Below are 15073 nucleotides of genomic sequence, written 5' to 3'. Positions count from 1 at the left end.
CTTGCAAGGAAAGTAGGTGCACAGGCACTTATGCATTAATTGTTTTAGCAGCAAGGATAGGGACTGTAGAGAAGGGAGCTTCATCTGTGGCTAATGAGACCTGTTGTGTCAGCCTGGACCTTTCTTCTTCCTATATGCAATTTTTTCCCCATGGAGGCAGTCAGTATGTAAGAGTAGAAAGGAGCATGCTATTCACAGGCAGGCAATATCAGGACTTGTAGAGCACCTGAAAGCCACCTTCTTATCTTACCTCTTCTCAGCTCTCCATCAGTCAGCATAGAAAAGGCCCTAATATTTACAGAAATTCAAGGGCCTCCTAGATCACCAGCAATGATTTCCTCCTCTCTGAACCCAGTATTAAGGAATTAACTTCCTCTGTAAGTATTCCCCTAAGCTACCCACATTTCATTCTATGCAAAGTGTGAGCTGAGGCTCATGTTTTGTTCTTTGAAGTTCTACAAAGATGACATCAAAACCAAGGCAGGACCATGGCACAAGCACTGAAGATGTCCTCTACATTACTGAAGTGACAGCAGCTTGCTCAGGGCTGTTGGTTTGTGCCCACTGTCCCCACTCAGACGGCTCCCAGCCACAGTCAGTTCATGCCAGGGCCCAGCCACAACAGGCTGTTGAGATGTGGTTACACAGCTTAGTGTGTATAGGGCCTCTGAGCCAGGGAATGGAGCCTATTGCTTGTTTTATTAGGACAAAGATGTAGCTGGCCATTGGTGTCCAGAACTGGGGCAACTGGGGCTAGGAAGCAGCTGAGTCCCCCAAAATGGCAGAAAGAAGCATGAATAAATGCTGAACCTGAATGATTGTCTATTTGAGGATGTGGCTCTGCTCTCCTCCTTCTTTGAAGAGGTTAATCACATGAAGGGATGCAGAGACTCCAGTGCACTGGGAACGATAAACTAAGGTTCACATTAAAAGGTTAAAGGAAGAAAGTAACGGAACATTGCAAGAGCTGGTTCTTAGACAAGACCTGAGAAGTTTGAGATACCAAAGAGTTTTGGCTTTGGTAGCAACAGGTGAAACTAATACCAAATTGGAAGTTTCACTCACAGAATACCATACAAATAGTGCAGTACAAGTGCCTACTGACCAAAACTGCTCAAATCTGCCCTTTTTTATTTTTTAAAATAAATGATTCAGTGAATCTTTGTTTTCATAGCTCTCAGTCTGAAGCCTAAATATCTTCTCCAAGTTACATTGACAACTGCATTGGTCTTTCCAAGGGAGTATAGTCCTGAGCCTGCTTTGTTTCCATGCTTTGTTATCTTGTCACCAAGTGCTTGATAGCAGTAAAGACAGAGCAATTGTCAGAGTAATCAGAATACTTTATTATTATTTTCTACCATTGGTTTTAACTACAGTTACACTAATTTGCTGAGATTCCTACTTCCTTTGGTTTGGAGGTTCTGTGGGGTGGGTTGTTTGGTGGTGGTGGTGGTTTTTGTTTGTTTTCTGTTTTTCTCTTCAGTATTTTGGGTCTCACTGAAGGCAGCAAGGCATTCACTTAAAAATCTTGAACACTTTTTCTACATAACAGTCATCTGGTGGGGGTTTCTTTGGGCTGCCAGGCTGCAGGAACTTCTTAATTGTAGGCATATTGCTCATTTTTATTTTAAATGCCTAAAAAATAAAAACAGCAAAAGAGAAATTCCAGCTCACTCAGTAGCAAACGGTGCTCCTCACACAAAACAAATTCTTCCCCCTGCTGCTGGAAGAGATCTTTGTGTTCATTCAGATCTTGTGACATCTACACAGTCTCTTCTGTCCAACATAAGGACCCAGCTGCTGAAAATAGCTAATCTTACTAATGAAAGCAGTACTGGAACAGACAATATCTAAATCTCTGCACCTGAAAGAAACTGAAGGCAACAATTCTGTTTCCAAGAGCATTAAGGGATGGTTTTGAAGCTGTAAATACACTAATGTAGCTTATGACCTTTTTCTTTTCATTGCTGGTTCTGATGGTACAAACCACTTTCATTACATGTCTGGATCTAGCATGGCCACTGCTGTCCCACTGTCCTGGCATTTCTAGGATTCTGTGGGTGAGGACGAAATGGCTTGATGCATCCTCAGTTCAACTTGGTTGTCCAGTGTAACTTTCTCATGCTGTATTGTAGCCTAGAGCTGTCAACATGAGACTGGCAGATAACACAGCACCTCAGGGAGACCTATCCCCTTCTGGAGCAGCGGCTGGAGGTCAGAAATAGGATCAGGGAACAGTTGGGCACCTCTGGTGGAAAGGAATGACTCCGTTAAGGCAACTGAGTCAAGGGTCCTAAGACATCTCACTGTACAGACAGCCAGAGAGGACTCAATGGTACAGACTGCAAGCAACTGGAAACCTCATAGGTAGCTGGGCAAACTTGTTGGCAGATACACGGGCATAATTTCCTCTTTCTTACAGCCACCCAAACCTCAATTTCTTCATCAGTTCCAAGCAGAAAAATCTACCTGTGGTAGCCTGATGTTTAACTGCTGCTTTTGCTAGCAGGAATAACACTGAAGTCTTTGAGCACACCCCTTAAATTAACAGTTCATAAGTTCTAAGAAGCATGACCTGAAGTCTTGCACCTAAATGTCTGTTATCAGCACTGCTTTATGACTATGATTACATGTACATGGGAGGGCCACTGAACACCAACTGCCTTTTTCCCAGTTACAGATTACTTGGGTCCACTGTACCTTAGTGACTCCTGCAGGTCATGTCCCAGGCTTTTGATTTCTGGTCAAGTCTCACAGCAGAAGTGCCTAATTTCTATTTGGTTTCAAACTTTGTACATGGTACAGAGGTAGAGATTTTATCTTCAGCTGTATTAAGTTTTCAATAATCAACTTTGGTATAAGGCAGAAGGGAAGTCATTAGGATCCCAAAAATGAAATAGCAGCCCGTATAAAAAAAGGCACATTGTACCTTCTTCTACCACAGACTTCATTTTTAAGCTGATATTAGATAGCATCTACTGGCAGGAAACAGGAAAATTAAAACAGGACAGCTTAGATCAGTGATTCCCTTGTGATGACATTAATTTCTGAGGAGGCACATTCCACTCAAAGAGGGATAGGCATACCTGGACAGGGTTTATCAGGAGCACAGTGTCATACCACAAACCAGCTAAATCAATTCCCTCATGCTTCATGTTAAACATGACCATGATAGTTCCTTGAAGAGGCCACACTCTCACTTCAAGATTGCCCTCTAGATTCTGAATACTGCCACATTCAAGTACAAAATTACCTGCAACTGAGGAAACCCAGAGAGCACAGCAGGTACTTTCTCCTCCACTGCTAAAATGGCTTCAAGTAGCTGAACATCTGCCCAGCTGAATTTGTTGCCTACGAGAAAATCTTGGCCATGCTGTTTCAAAACCTGCAGAATACAAGCAAATGTGGGCTGCAGATGAGAATAGGACATACAATGCCTGGCAGCTAAGCCTCAGCACAGCTGTAGAGCTGAACAGCTATTATACGTGAAATTTCAGGGCCGAGTTTTCCGCTGGAGTTTCTAAGCCAAAAATCACTGCATTATGGTAGGGGGGGGAACAAAAAAGTCTGAACTCTTGTAGTACGCAGACTAAAAACTTTGGCCACCCACTAGTGATGATAGGTAAATGGAACAGGGACAAAGCCAACACACTTGAATAGAAACAGTTACAGAATTAAAATAGATACTGAAGGAACTAAGAGGAACTTGGAGAACTTACAAATCTGACATTTTGTTATTATCTCCAGTGTTGATACCAGAGTGCAAACTTAGAAATGCAGAGTTACAATTGCCAACCAAAGAAAAGCCCTGCCTTTGGGACTAAGTTATTCTAGTCATAAGAACTTTTAGTATCATCAGCCTTCATTATTGTTTTCTATCAGAACTAGATGAATGTTACAAAAATGAAAAACATTGCCAGATGTCTGAGTCATATGGGTTTGGTTTGTTGTTTTTGAAACAGGGATGTGCAGAAATCTGACTCTTGTTTTACTAAAGTATTCCTAATCTCTCTACCTGGTTTATTTGCAAGGACTTTCTTTTTCTTTTTTTTTTTTTTTTTTTTTTTTGCATTCTTCTAATAAAAATGTTACAATTAAAATTAAGTGTAGGAGAGAGATATGCTCTAAACAAATAGAAGTGTGGAACTACCCTCTTGGGGAAAGAGCAGAAATCAGACGTGCTTACTTTTATGTTAGTGAAAAGTTTTGCTGCAGAGCTGAGAACATACTGCTTTGCTTGCTTTATAGAGGTTCAAATACCACAGCCCTGACAACACAAACCAACAAACAGAGAACACATGCTGCCATGTTTCCCCCTTCTTTGAATGAACCAAGAAAGCTGAGGATTCACAACCAACCTGCACTATAGTAGTTACTTCGGGAGAACTTTTTGGCAATTCTACATAAAACTTTCCTAGACATTCTCACTGTCACTTACCTTTTCAAAGACTGGGAAGTACCTGGTAGTTGCTCTCTCCTTAATTGAGTCAAGATTTTTATCCTTTGCCTCAGGTGGAGAGAAAGGGAACATCAAAATCATTTGCATCAGATCTGCTATTCCTTCCACATACATGTCAATCCTATGTGGGGGGAGACAGTAGAAAAGACCATAGCAGTTATTTCATCTGTTTTCCAACTGACTAAGGCAACTTTTGGAAATGTTACATCACCACCATAGTGCCAATTTTCATAGCCAAAACTAAACATGAAATAAAGCTACACACTTTTTTTAATGACTAGAAGCCTGTTTCTGGTCATCAACACTGCAGCAGCAGTGATTAAAATTTAAGCAAAGGCTGGAGTACTTGGGTTTTTTTTAATTGTGTTAGTCTTTCTCATGCCTTGGTACTGGATTTACAGGATTGAATTTGTTGTATATAATGCAGCTATCAAATAACAGACTACTCATTAAGCAAAAAGAGGTGTTACAATACAGGGCTCTCTCCTTCAAGTCTTTCCCATAGAGGTTGTATTTCCCTGCTATGTAGCTGAGGATGGCTCTGGTCTGCACCATTTTCATCCCATCGATCTCAACCAGGGGCACTTGCTGGAACATCAGAACTCCATCTAGGGTGGAAAGTTGAGGGAAAGCTTGTTAGTTCCTCCTAGACTGCTAGCTTAACAGGAGAGCAAGAGACTGAGCGCATTTCTTTTGCAGTGCAGGAGGTCACTGATGTCTTAACAGTAAAATTCCATGCAGTAAACTGACATTGTAGGAAAGGCCAAATATTGGCTAGGCTGCATTACACTTTTGTAGCTAGGTCATTGCACTGCAGCTGGGCCCCTTGCTTTACAGCATTGCCAGATATTCATATGGCTTTTGGGAGCTGGCATGACCTGGTCCTTCGCATTTCTGGACCCTGCCTCATGCTGGCAGGAAAAGCTTGAACCTGAACTTTTAACCTATGGGATCAGAAGAGAATAAAGACCTGTGTTCAATTTGAAGCTTAAAAAAAGTAAATCTATTATTTTGAATGCAGATCAATTCCCTGTCAGGGGCACGTACACAGGGTTAGCATTGCAGCAAGACTGAGCTACTGACATAAAGGAAGAGGTCAGGCCATTTTAAACATCCTGAAGCTACAGAGTTAAAAGGCAGGCACTGCAACAGCAGTTTTACAGTCACTCCAGGGACAGGAGTTTGAGAGTCCCTATAGATTTTCATTACAGGCCTATATTCAGTGTCATTCCACAACATTTTAAGCCTCTTTAGATACACCTTTGTAGTCCTGTTTTCTTCTGGAGCTGGTGCATGAGCCTTCAGTGAGACACTGCTGAGACATAAGCTTACAGAGATTTGGCATAGCAGAGTCAGTCTTTTCTGGGCCAGTTTTCTGCTGGACTAATTCACTGTCTTTGGAGATACTCCCTCCCCCAATTTACACATTAAGGGCAGCCAGAGAATAATCCTGCCCTGTTAAAATCACAGCAAAACTCTAAATCCACCTAAGCAGCTGCCACTCTGCATTGCTCAAAGCTAATAATTTATTTGAATTGCTCAATTTAATCTGCATCCTTCTGTCAGGCAATAAGGGTTCATGATGACAGGCATGTCTGTTTTTTTCCTCCACAGAGCTATTAAAATAATTAGCTAGACTAGAATTAAACATTCTTCACTCGTTCAGTATTATTAATTTACAGTGTAAAGTCAAAGAGCAATTCTCTCAGCAGCAATGAATATGCTGCATTTGGGTTTTTTGCAGACATTCACAGATTATCAGTTGGTATAGGCCAAAGTCACACCTGGACCATTCAAACAATGTGGTGGTATCTAAACCAGGGCCAAAAAAGCATCTTGGTAACAGGGGAGAGGTAACATGGAGTTATTCATGTTCAGTCCTGCCCTGCATGACCAGCAGCATTCCAGAGGTCCCCTTATCTGGATGACTAATTTGCATTTCTTCAATGCATCACATTAAACTTTACCTTTTTCTTTGTGTTGTCACTCTCTCAAGCTTCAATATACATACATAATAGCCTTTGATCTTCTTTATAGAACTTCCCTATCCTTTTCATCACCATTTAATGCTTCTCTTTGACACTGTAGAGAGGATTGCACCACTCTAGACTAATTACTCTTGTGAAGCAAATTCAGTACCTAAGCTGTCATATTTAGAGCTACAATTCATATCTTTACACTGCAGCATCCTCCCACATTGTCAGATTCCCAGTCAGCTGGACATGCAAATTTAATTCTGATCTTCTTAATCGCACTTGTCTCACTCCCAGAGTTGACATGAAACTTTTGCAGCTTGCTGCTATGACCATGTCAGACTTTCTGTAGTGCTACCCACAGAAGAGAAGGCTCAGGGGTGACCTCATTGCCCTCTACAACTACCTGAAAGGTGGTTGTAGCCAGGAAGGGGTTGGTCTCTTCTCCCAGGCAACCAGCACCAGAACAAGGGGACACAGTCTCAAGCTGTGCCAGGGGAGGTTTAGACTCGAAGTGAAGAGAAAGTTCTTCACTGAGTGAGTCATTCGTCATTGGAATGGGCTGCCCAGGGAGGTGGTGGAGTCACCGTCCCTGGAGGTGTTCAAGAGGAGATTGGACGTGGCACTTGGTGCCATGGTCTAGTCATGAGGTCTGTGGAGGCAGGTTGGACTCGATAATCCTTGGGGTCTCTTCCAACCTTAGTTATACTGTGATACCCATTAGCTACCTGCACACACACCCACCTCCCTGGAGAAAGCTTTGTGGCTCAGGCTTATCCTGCTTAGGACTGTCTGTTGTACTTCCACAGAGCATAGCACAACTGACTTTCCAGAGAATTTTGGTTCCACTCAAGGCTTTGTTTTGGAGATTTATCTCACTGAGCTACTGAACAAACATGCATCTATGTATGTTTGCACATCTATGCACACAAGTACATCTATGCTAGTCAGTTCAACAACTTGTGCTAGCTAGCACATCCTGGTCACTTCACTCTTTCTAGCACTCTCTCTGCCTGTAGAGCACAGTAGGCACACCTAAATAACATCCCTTGGACTGGGACAACTCCCAGATGATGGCTGGAAATTGCTTTGGGGAATGATATTTGTTCCTAGGTCAAAAATGTGCCAGGAACCATGCTAACAGTTCAACAGCATATATAATTAAGTTGCATTAAATAGGAACATTTGCTACCACCGTTGAATGTGCTACAATAGACAATTGCAGCAGCTATGGACTTTAGCTTGTAAGAGTTATTTGGCACTGGAAAGAACAAGTTACTCAAAACTAGTATTTCAGTATTCTAGGTGTGCACCCCAAAGTTTGCACTGGTTTAAACAAATTAATATTAAATCAGAAATGTAGCCAAATTGCAGTGATTTTTTGAAGGACTAAGCCTCAGGTGTCAGGATTCTTACCTTGGATTAACTTTTGATATTGCTCTCTTGTTTCCAAAAAATTTTCTTCAAACTGGATAAGGAAAGAGAATAGTGTTACGTGGTTGTATTTGAACCAATTCCTTCTTAAAGGGGCTGTACATAATCAAGCAGAAGAGAATGGACCGGATCATCAGCTGCCTTATTTCGCATCCATCTTCACAGCTGGAGAGGAACAGAAGGGCCGGACCACTTCTGCCTTGGGGCACTGATTCAGCAGTAACCTAAATGCCGGTACAAACAGATCACTGACATCTACAGGAGAAAGAATGTTGCAGCCAAGGGAAGCATCAAGTAAATCGATTATTTCTAACCCCAGCCCACGGCACGCAAGTCAACAACACTCTTATTTATATCCATTGTAAAACAAATGAGATAAGACTGAATTAAGGTAATTTTGTACAGCTGGAAAACTCTACTAATAATCTACATGTTTAGCCATTATGATTAACTGCTTCAGAGGACTAATATTAGCTCTAATAAACTCCAAGTCCCACTGAGTTTGCATTCCAGATATTAACCACAAAAGAATGTAGAATTCATATAGAATACATATAGAATAAACCAGGTTGGAAGAGACCTTCAAGATCATTGCGTCCAACCCATCAACCAATCCAATACCACCCAAACATCTAACCCACGGCACCAAGCACCCCATCAAGTCTTCTCCTGAAAACCTCCAGTGATGGTGACTCCACCACCTCCCCAGGCAGCCCATTCCAATGGGCAATCACTCTCTCTGTATAGAACTTTTTCCTAACATCTAGCCTGAACCTCCCCTGGTGCAGCCTGAGACTGTGTCCTCTTGTTCTGGTACTGGCCGCCTGGGAGAAGAGACCAACATCCGTCTGTCTACAACCTCCCTTCAGGTAGTTGTAGAGAGTAATAAGGTCACCCCTCAGTCTCCTCTTCTCCAGGCTAAGCAACCCCAGCTCCCTCAGCCTCTCCTCGTAGGGCTTATGTTCCAAACCCCTCACCAACTTTGTTGCTCTTCTCTGGACTCATTCCAGCGAGTCAATGCAGTTACAAACAGGTAGTCCCACTGGCCAAGTTAATTTAGCCACCCTCTTGCACATGGAGAATAAACAGCTACATGTTAAATTGTTCCTTACTGAAGGCCAGTGGAAAACATAAGTTTGAAACACTGTACATCAACTAACCTCCACACCAGCTGCTGCCAGCAGCCATCGTACAGGCTCCATTCGCCCCCTTCCATTCAAGTAGGTAAGCCTGGGCTTCCCCGACATGCTTCTGAGCTCCTTGTTCTCTGAAAAATATTAAGCTGAAAACAGCAACTCATAACACTGGTGCACATGCCATTAATTTGAGGGGACATGGAACCTTTTATCCTCACCATACCTGCTGAAGTTTAAACTACTTCTGGTTTAAAATGTAAAATGAGAGATAAACCAGCAGCACCACTCAGCCTGCAATAGGAAAGGAGAAGCACAGATTTCTAAAGCCTTACCCAGTGCTGCTAGGCAGGTTTGTTATAAGCAAACAGATGTGTTTAAACAAATGGCATGAGTCCCTGGCTACAGAGGGAACCTTGCTGCATTAAGACAATTACACAAAGCCACATCCTCAGGGAAGTTATTCACCCTTACTGCCATCATCCTCATTGTAAAGATGAAAAGAAAGAGAAAACACTTTACTGGTTTGTCTACCTTTGTTTGCCATTTGCCTAGCTTCAACTGCTGTCTGCTTCTTTCCTCAAGTAGAAGCAAATTATTTGTCAGTCTTCCCTTTATTCCATGAAGCAGGCTGAGCTTGCTTGGGGGTCCTATTGAATAGCTACAGCCCAATTGAGTGCTGCTTGTGGAGGCCTTGATGTGTCCTTCAAAGCCAGGTCTGGAACCTAGCTCAAATGGCTTCAGGCACCCCCAGAAATATTCCCCAGGATTCTGGGAACCTGCATGCCCATTGGACTGGCACATCAGAGGCTGCCTGTAGCTTGCTGCAGAAGCACCAATTTCTGCATCATTAGCAAAAGAGTCTGTGGCAGAGACTTAACATATATATTGAGCTATTTCATACATAGAGGTAACAAGCTGGATTATTTCTGCTGGCCCTTGAGTATAAGTATTTGTATACGGTGATACTGTGAAATCCAGGCCTTCATTTCTCTGTGATTTGTTACCCCGATTACAGAAAACCAACCAACCAAACTACCAACAAACTAAAAATAATGGGACTAGCATTCCCTCTTCACAATAATGTTATTGTCACACATTAATGACTGGGAGGGGGAAAAGCTTAAGAATTAGTACGCTATACATATCCAACTGAGAAACAAAAGTAAAATGCATCATTTTAAAATAAAATTACAAAAAGCTCAGGTTTTCTCAGTGCTACAAACCAAAGCTAACAAAAGCTAGCTTCTGTCACACCCATGTGACATTTCCCACTCAAATCAGGTTCAGAACACTCTAGTGATGTGTTTTCCTTCAAGTCACAGTGCTTGGTAAGTGTACTCAAAGTGCATATGGAGCGATTAGCCAAAACTCGACTTTCAGGGACAACCACATTGAGAGCTCTCCCTTGACTAATTCTAGTAAGAGCCAATTCATGTTACTGCAATAACTGGGGATATTTTGGGTAATTTATACAATGTACACCAAATCATAAAGGAAAAAATTATCACCTCCAGGTCTGAAGTGTGAATAGCTGTTACTAATGACAATGTTTTGCCTCTAAAATAGTGGGTTTACTGGATTCTGCATGTTGTGTGGCTAACTTTCACTACAGAGCAGTACAGCTTATCTGTGTGGCTCACAACAGCTTGCAGTGCCTCTCATTATCGGGTTTCTCCAATACATTGCACCCATTATCATTTCAACACACATTCATTCAAACTGCTATGTACAGAAACATACATTAAATAAGACTTTCCCTTGAATTAGTGAGCACACAAGCAGCCAAATTAATTGCATTAACAAAGGTCAATCAGCTAGCCATAGGAAAACTTGTAAATATTTATGCTGATTCTCAATATACATCTGGAGTGTGCCATGCTACTGAGCAGTTATGGAAGCTGTGTGGGTTTGTAACTTCTAGGGAAAGTAAGATATCAAAATGATCCACAAATTACTGACCTGTTAAAGTTATACAATTGCCAGAGAAAGCTGCTATCATTTAACAGCCATACCATACCAGCAGAAGGATAAAAGAAGAGTCAAGAAATAGCCTTAGCAGATAGTGCCACTAAAAACCACAGCACAGCAGTCCTATGAACCACCAGTCCAATGGTCTGACCTGGTGTTGCTCACCCGTGGAAAGATGTTTGACTGCTCCTGCTGAACAAATTGACTCTTGCATAAAGGTACAAGTGACCAAAGGTTCCCAGAGAATTTAGAGAGCAAATATAATTACATAAGCAATAGCCAATTCCTGTAGCAAAAATGTATCATCAACCAAGGCATTTTGGGACACTGCTGAAGGATTGGTTTACACCAGGAGCTTATACAACAGCCAAATAAGCAACTGCATCTTGCATGTGCTACCTTTAGCCTTAACTAGTATTTTGCAAAGGCTTCAATACAAAATTTGCCTATGTGCAAATGTTTTTACTACTTTTGTCTAAATCTTGTTTCCTAGTGAGCTTTATACATGTTTGTCTTGAATGTCTCAGAGGATGCTTCTCAGCAATGTAAGACTCATTCAGAATCAGCATTATCTGCATCCAGTGTGAAGTGCCCTTTAGCCCTGGAGCAGAGCCCAGTGTACAAAAGAGGCCAGCAGCATTCCTGCTCAAACACAGAAGAACTAACCACAGGCACCTTTACCCCCACACACTTTATCCCCTCCGTGATTTTATGGCTGCCTTGCTCAACTCTGAACTGCACAACAGGGTTAATTTCCTGGTTTTAAAACACCACCTTTCTCTTCCTTTCACTTCCAGCTGGTGGGTTAACTACTGCGCGCTGCTCAGCCTAGCTAGCACACAAAGTAAAGAGAGCAGAGAATTCACATTACCCCAGGAGATGCCCAAATAAATTTGGAAGCAGCTTCACTATAAATGGGCACTCAAACACTTCAATAAATAGGAATTTTAAAGTTAATACCTACCTTCTAAACTTAACTCAAACTCCACCCAGCAGAGGCAGGTTCCTCGAGGGTATTAAAACTTTAGACCGCTGGGGGAGTTTCCAGCCACACCCAATTAGAAGCAAAATCTCCCACTGCTGTTAAACTGGCACCACCCAGCTTAAAGACACATGTCTGTGAAAGTTGCCATCCAAGTCAGAAACTGTCTTTCTTTCACAGTTTGTTGATTTGGCTATAGAATGTGGGTAGCCTCATAGTTTGTCATCTAGCCATACTATTATCTTGGAATTAGTGATATGTTTTATGAAAATATAAAGGTGAGACACTTCAAAACACTGAGAGAATTATAGTTTATTCTGGGTCATATTTAGGGTAAAAGTAACCATTTAAGGACTAGCCACTGAAGTTTCTAGGCTTATTTCTCTGTTTATCAGCAACCCAATTTCAGTGTTGTACAACGCACAAAAGATAGCAATGGGATAACAATGTTCAATGACTTTGAAACACAACTCGACAGTATCAAAATTACTTAGTGATAACTTGGTATAAAAAAATAGATAAGCAGTTTATGTCACAACTCACCTGTGCCTTATGGCAATAGCATTAATTTGGTAAATTTGCGTGCTCATGGCTTATATTCAGTCAGAGGTGAAACAAACTATGGTTTTCCTACTCTTTCCTTGAAAAGTAACTGCTTCATCTTTGCTATCTACACTGCAGGGGAAAATGCCAAAACTGAAAGTGGGTATGAATAGACACAAGGATGGCATAGCAAACGGGAAATGGGATTTGGGTGCCAAAGACTGGGGGTTTCACCTCTAGCACAGACTCACTTTACACCCTTGCGACAGAGGTTAGTGCAGCTAATCTGAAGATCAGTTCACAGAACCCACACTATTACCAAGATTGTGTTTATCACTCTAAAGTCATGGCTGAGACACCTCAAGATAGGGAATCTTAAGACAAAAGTCTGTAGATTACTGTCTTGAGGAAATTCTCCCAAGCTGAAACTTTTTTTTTTTTTTTTTTTTTTTCTTTTTCCTTAGGAAAATAAAAGACCTCCAGGTCCTCCTGGAATTTGGTTATGGTTTCTCTGCCTGCCAGTTGCTAGAAGCTATTTCTAGAGGATGCAGTCCTGCTAGAGGCTTCTTGCAAATTTGAAATACATGTGCTGCAGAGGTGGATGGTGTCAGCAAAAAACAGCCATATGATGATTCTTTACACCTTGCCTAATTCCAACTCGCTCTCCCAGGTTCATCTTTTAATGAGTAAAACACAGCATTAAATAAACGGTTCTGTATTTTTTTCAACCTGGTTATCACCTCCCAGAAAATTCCCAGGTATGGGTTGGAAGTTCAGACCCAGAACTGTTCCCAGCAGGAAGCATGGGCACTGCACCAGATTTTTGTGTAAATAAATTCTGTATCACGCTATCTGGCACACAGGGCCAGACAGTGGTCCCCAGATGCCTAAACTACTAATGCAAGTGTGACTACAGCAGGAGCGTGGCACATGCAGGAAAGGATAGCTAAGAAAGGAGTATTTATTCATTCCTGTCCATGATGGTAGAACTGATTAACCTGCTCCTGGCTTTCAAGTCTTTGATAGCAGCAAGTACCTGAGTGCAAGAGTTGTTTCAGGAACAGTGCCCACAGAAGAATATACAGGTAACTATTGTGTCCTTGTCCTCTCTGCAGTCTCAAATGTTGCCAATGGTAGAAATAGGCATTATGGTAAAGAAGAAGGGCTCAGGGATGGGTGGTCAAGCAAAGTATTCTAATGCTTTTTGGATTTGCTAAACATGATGATGTCCAGCTTTGACTGTTGTTCCCCTCCCACACATTATTTGCCAGAAGGACTTTTCCCCTTGTTCTCTCTTTATTTTGCTTCCAGCACAGTCTCTCATAATGTAAGTAAAAAGCTCTTTTAACAACTAAAGAAAGTAAGTTTCTTTACATAATTTGTTAAGCCACACCTGTGATTATTCAGGTATCTGGCATGAAGCCCAGGTACAAATTAAGTAATCCTGGGTTAGGCATTGGCAGATTTTCAATAGTGTATATACCATGTCCTGGCATGTCAAGTTCCCAGGGTGCTCTTCTGGAGACACTTCATTGTGCTGTAGGTTAGATAAGACTAAAGTCTTTTCAAAACATATCTGCCTGCAATCCTTGGCTAGCTTGGGGGACCATGCCAGAGTCCAGCTTCCAGCAGCATTATCTCAGAAGCAGGGATGTGGTATATAATTAGGGAGTGAAACAGGGTGGGATTAGAACTATTCTCTCCATGCTGCTTATCAAGCTCCTGAACTGAAGCACACCACAACTGTGTTAAAAATTTACAGTCCACGTGAATAGGTTAGAAGTCATGCATCACTCAAACCTAGACTTGTTGCAAACCCTCAGCAAATGCTCTAGCTCTTGTCCTGAAGCTTTGCTGACCACCTGAAGACAAGGTTAAGTCAGTCTGTATTCCCCCTCACATATAGTTCTGTAAACTGTTGGGCAGTTTTCCAGACCACCAGCAGAGAAAAGTCTATAAACAGTAATCCTAATTCTGTTTTACACCCATTGTGCTGCTGGTGAGGAAAGATTAAATGAAAAGCTAGTTTACAGAATTTATTATCTGGATTGTTTAGTATTTATTGATCTAAGTATCATGGTAAAAAGTTGCCTTCCAAGATGAGAATTAGAAGGCTAACCTCTGCAAGAGCCTGCATGTCTATGGAGGATTCTCTTGCATCCCTCCAGGGAAGCCTGTATGCTTGATTACCCCTCCAAAATGCCTGCACACCAACACACGTGGTACAGGGAATGAATAGGAAGAACTAGAGATGTGTGTGCAGTTGCAAGGTCACCATCTCATTGCAGTTACAGAGCCATGGTGGCATGGCTCATGTCTGAAATGCTGTCATGGACTGCTTTGTACTTTTTAGGAAAGATAGAACAGGAAGCTGAGGTGGTGGAGTTGCTCTTTATGCGAGAGGGCAGCTGGAATATATTGAGCTCTGCCTAGAGCGGGGTGAAGACGTGAGAGCTGATGGGTAAAAATGGACAGGCTAATACAGGTGGCAGTGATGTGAGCATTTACTACAGGCCACCTGTCAGGGAGAGGAAGTTGAGGACGCCTTCTACAGACATCTAAAAGCAGCCTCACAAGC

The 15073-nt window shown here is 42.0% G+C and overlaps 1 protein-coding gene across 1 annotated transcript; it reads right to left on the bottom strand.

Moving 5' to 3' along the window:
* Positions 1–1446: 1446 nt before the first annotated feature.
* On the bottom strand, positions 1447–9159 carry LOC104303535 (glutathione S-transferase 3). The gene is made up of 6 exons (XM_009904169.2): positions 9027–9159; positions 7849–7900; positions 4935–5067; positions 4439–4580; positions 3254–3385; positions 1447–1635 (listed from the first exon to the last, which is right to left on the bottom strand). Exons 1-6 carry the CDS (start codon positions 9111–9113, stop codon positions 1516–1518), a joined length of 666 nt encoding a protein of 221 aa, XP_009902471.1. The 5' UTR covers positions 9114–9159; the 3' UTR covers positions 1447–1515.
* Between the last annotated feature and the right edge of the window lie 5914 nt (positions 9160–15073).

The sequence above is a fragment of the Dryobates pubescens genome, chromosome 3, assembly GCF_014839835.1.
Source record: "Dryobates pubescens isolate bDryPub1 chromosome 3, bDryPub1.pri, whole genome shotgun sequence".
Lineage (NCBI taxonomy): Eukaryota > Metazoa > Chordata > Aves > Piciformes > Picidae > Dryobates > Dryobates pubescens.
The sequence above is the reverse complement of the archived record's forward strand: the minus strand, read 5'-3'. Positions and strand labels throughout refer to the sequence as shown.